The sequence below is a fragment of the Monoraphidium neglectum genome, assembly GCF_000611645.1.
Source record: "Monoraphidium neglectum strain SAG 48.87 unplaced genomic scaffold scaffold01747, whole genome shotgun sequence".
NCBI lineage: Eukaryota > Viridiplantae > Chlorophyta > Chlorophyceae > Sphaeropleales > Selenastraceae > Monoraphidium > Monoraphidium neglectum.
The window spans coordinates 8,643-12,629 of record NW_014011881.1 but is presented as its reverse complement, the minus strand read 5'-3'; the positions used below and the strand labels follow the sequence as shown (position 1 = coordinate 12,629).

The following is a 3,987-nucleotide window of genomic DNA, read 5'->3' as shown; positions in this document are numbered from 1 at the left end:
ACCCTGCTGGCTGCCCTCGAGCGCGCCGCCGCGCCCGGCTCCCCCGGCGCCCTGGCTGCGGGCCTGGAGGTGGTGGCGGTGCTGCCCTGGACCGTGGTGGTGGAGCTGGACCGCCTCAAGGGCCGACACGAGCCCGCGGTGGCGCGCGCGGCGCGCGACGCCCTCCGCTGGGTGGCGCGCTGGATGGCCGAGTCGCACGCCGGCTTTGTGAGGGTGCAGACGCACGAGGTGAGGGGTGGGGGAGGTGATCAGGGGCAGCGTGGATTGGGCTGAGGTGTTGATACTGGAACACGAGCGCTGCGCGGGACGGGAAGTGGGCATATGGTGGCTGGCACAGCTTGCATGGCAGCCTTAACAGTCTGAGGCCTTTGAAGCAGGGTTGAGCATGGGGCAGCCACGGTTATGCCTTTCCTCAGGGTTTGCCCTTGCTACAGCGTGATGCGATGTATTTTGTGCTACGTCGGGGGCCCCTCCCCCTCCCAGCCCCCCTTAGTGGTCTTGGCCCCCTCATCACGTAGTGCTGCCTCAATGTCGCCCGCACTCCCAATATCACCGCGCGCCGAAGCGCCAGCCGCATGATGACTCCCCACCTGCCCCAACCCCCCACTCTCAGGACTACCGCGAAACGTGCGCCACATGGCCCAACCAGGAGTCTGACGGGGGCCTGTCTTACGGCGGCGATGACCGCATACTGCAGTGCGCCATCGCCTACGCCGCCCGCCTGCCGCCGCACTGCACTCTTGCTCTGGTGACCAACGACAACGGGCTCGTTGTCAAGGTGGGCGCAAGCGGCCTCAAACACACCACACTGGGGGACCTCGCAAGCGCCGACAACACCGGCAGCGGCGGCAACCCCGCAGGAAAAGCCTTACTGCAGAGGCTGGCCGAGCTGGGAGGTGCTGATGAGCAGCGACCGCAGCACCAGGTCTCCCTGTTTGCACAGCATGGACAGCAGCAGCAGCACATGCCAAACCCTCAACAGCAGCAGCAGCACCAGCAGCAGCAGCAGCAGCAGCGGCAGCAGCAGCAGCAGTCGGTACACCAATCACTAGTCCCCCACTGCCAAGGGCCACATCACCTGTCTAGTCATACCATCACAGCCCAGCAAGGATCGGACAGCACCGACAGCGGCAGCAGGAGCTGGGCCCTCCCTCACGCCGCTCATGGCGTGTCCAGGACGCACAGTACGCCGCCTCTGGCGCCAGGCTCGTCCGCAGGGCCCCTGCCGCTAGGGGCCACGTCGGCGCTCACACCGGTTGGCACAGCGGGGCCACACGCGGCAGCAGCGGCCCCAGCCAGCACCGCTGAAGCCCTGGCCCGCCTGTTCTCATTGGTGGCTCCTGCGTACGAGCGGCTGCTGTGGGAGGCCTGTGAGGGCGACAACCTGCAGCCGGCAGACATCCTGCCAGAGCCGCCGCCGTGGGCGGGCCCAGCGGCGCTGCTGCGCGTGCTGCGGTCCCATTTCAAAAACCTGCAGGTGTGGTTCGGCCGCTGTGCTCTTGAGGTTGTGAGGCGCTTGCCAATACTGTTGATGACAGGGATGATTGGTGGCAAGCGGTTGTATGTGATGCAGGGCTGTCTGCACTCGCTGCCGCGAATGCCGGGGGGAGGACCTGGGCATCGCCTTGGCACACACAGCGCCACACGCACAGCGCCGCACCAACACACCCCGCCTTGTGTGTGCACACAGGATCAGCTGCGGCTCAGGGATCGCGGCATACGCCTCGGCGATGTCGAGGCGGCGATTGAGCGGCTGTGTAGGGAAGCAGGGGCCGGCGGCGGCGGCGGCAGGCATGGCGGCAACGCACGCTCTATGACGGGTGTGGTGGGCATCGATGCGTGCGTGGGAGTGGTTCTCGACGCCTTTGAGCCAGCCCTTGGAGCCAGCGTGTCGGCGGCGGCGGTAGCGGCGAGTGATGGGGCGATCCTGAGCCGCGGCGCCTGCAGCGGGGTTGCCATAGGTGGTGTGGTGGGCAGTGGGATGGCGGCGCCAGGCATCGTGGCTGCCTCTGTCGGGCAGGTTGGCGCCGTCAGCTTCGCCCAGCAAAAGCAGGCAGGCATCAGCTTACCACAATTGCAGCATCGACAGGAGTACCAGTATCAGCAGCAGCAGCAGCAGCAGCAGCAGCAGCAGCAGCAGCAGCAGCAGCAGCAGCAGCAGCAGCAGCAGCAGCAGCAGCAGCACGTGCAACAGCAGCAGAACCTGCAGGAGTCTTCACTAGCAGAGCACAAGCAGCAGCAGTCGGGAGAGCCATGTCGCCTTTCTCTCCACAACCAGCAGCTTCTCTATCAACCTACTTCTCAGCAGCAGCAGGATCCATACTCACAGTACCCCCAACAGGCTGCTGAAGCGGCTGTGGCGGCAGCAGCCGCCGCCGAAGCGGCGTCGGCTGCTGTTGCCGCGGCTGCGACAACGGCCGCCATGCAGCTGCTGCTTGCATGGACGTCACACGTGCCGCTCGCACCGCACTCGCCCCATCAACCAGCCCCGCAACTGGCGCTCCCGCAGCTGCTGTGTCTGGCGCTTGCCCTGGCGGAAGCGGCATTCCAGGGCGCTGGCGCAGCCCTGCCACCTCAGCTGCGCACCGGCGCCTGCGCATCGGCGCTGGGCAGCGCCCTGCAGGCCGCATCCGCTGCCCTTGACGGCGCGCTGCGACCGCTCAGGGCGGCAGAGGGCGTCATCTCCGAGGCAGCGCTGCGCGGTGCAGGCGAGGTGGAGTGTGCGGCGCTGTGCGCGGGTCACTGTGGCGGCGAGTTGCTCGAGGCCGCGCGATGCCTGCTGATAGCTTGCGCACAGCTTAAGCCGGCACATGAGTGGTTTGCAGCGGAGGGTGCGTGGATTGTGCATGACGGCATGCGGCACGCATTTGTGCAGGATGCAGCGGCGCGGCTGGCGGCGGCGGTGCTTCACCGGGAGGACGGCCGCCCGGAGGGCCTTGAGACATGGGCCGGGCTGCAGCGGCTGCCACAGGCCGTTGAGGCGCTGCGGGGGATCAGCACGCAGCTGCAGGTGGCGGCAGCCGGTGCGACCGGCGGCTATGCAAGCAGCGCTGCGCCGCCGTACTTGTAAAGGTGTCCTCAGTGCGTAGCTGGGGCCGTTCTGGCGGTCGTGCAGCCTGAGAGCAAGGTCGGCTGGCCACCTCTACAAAAAACACAAAAAGCTGAATGCTGCGACTGCCTCCTCAAGTTCTTCATCAAGAGGACAATGAGTCCAGTTTGGGATGGCTTGTCACATTCTTTGCACTACTGCGCAATGGCAGCTGTCGAGGGCGCCACTAAGCCACTAGTCGGTTAGTACCGCAGTGCCCAGATGACCAGAGCACTCGAGTCCATGGATCCCACCACGGGGCTGTCGCTCGGCTCATGCGGTAACCATCATCAATTGGGTTTGACCATCGTTTCAGCACATTCATCGCACCGTTTCATCCGGCTTTTCCTGCTTTCGTTACAGTTCCAGCTATGGTGGGCATGCTGGCCTCTGGCCAGGGTGGCAGTGCAGAAGCCATCTACTGGAAGCGCGTAGCAGTATTCACCGTAGCCTGCTCCGTGAGCGTGGTCGCCTTGCTCACCGCAAAGCAACAAGCTCTGCGGAAATCGCCAGTCGCATACTTCTCCGTCAATGATGCGGGATACAAGAATGCAAACCTTGTGCCTATGTGGGCCTTTCATGAGAAGCCCAGGTATGAGCACTCGGTTGCTGCCCTTTGCTGCCAGCTCCTGAGCTGGTGGAGCACCATCACGCAGCGCGAGCATGGCTCGTGGCCCCACGGCTCGCTGCGCAGCTGTCCTACAGCTGCAGAACGAGAGCATGACAGCAATAGTCAGCATGTGGCGCTTCTCAGCAGCTGGCTGTTGCAGGGGTCACCTAGTGACAAACCGCCCAATGCGTCACCCGTCCCCGCGGGCTGCGTCCAGTGCGTCGGTTGACGTCTCACTGTGTAGCAGCGTCTCGACCTTGACGTTTCTCCTCGTCCCCCCCCCCCCCCC

General features: G+C 65.3%; 2 protein-coding genes across 2 annotated transcripts in view; both read left to right on the top strand.

The window, feature by feature from the left end:
* Positions 1–1,690: 1,690 nt before the first annotated feature.
* Positions 1,691–3,070, top strand: MNEG_8893 (hypothetical protein; the record flags this gene model as incomplete). The annotated part of the gene is made up of 1 exon (XM_014042638.1): positions 1,691–3,070. A coding segment is annotated over one exon (1,380 nt), but the record flags the coding sequence as incomplete, so codon positions are not given.
* Positions 3,071–3,459: 389 nt separating this feature from the next.
* Positions 3,460–3,987, top strand: part of MNEG_8892 (hypothetical protein) — a gene marked incomplete at both ends in the record, with an annotated part of 3,238 nt that continues 2,710 nt past the window's right edge. The window contains one exon of the mRNA XM_014042637.1: positions 3,460–3,680. Within this exon, the coding sequence (XP_013898091.1) occupies positions 3,460–3,680 (221 nt within the window). The remainder of the gene's footprint in view (positions 3,681–3,987) is intronic.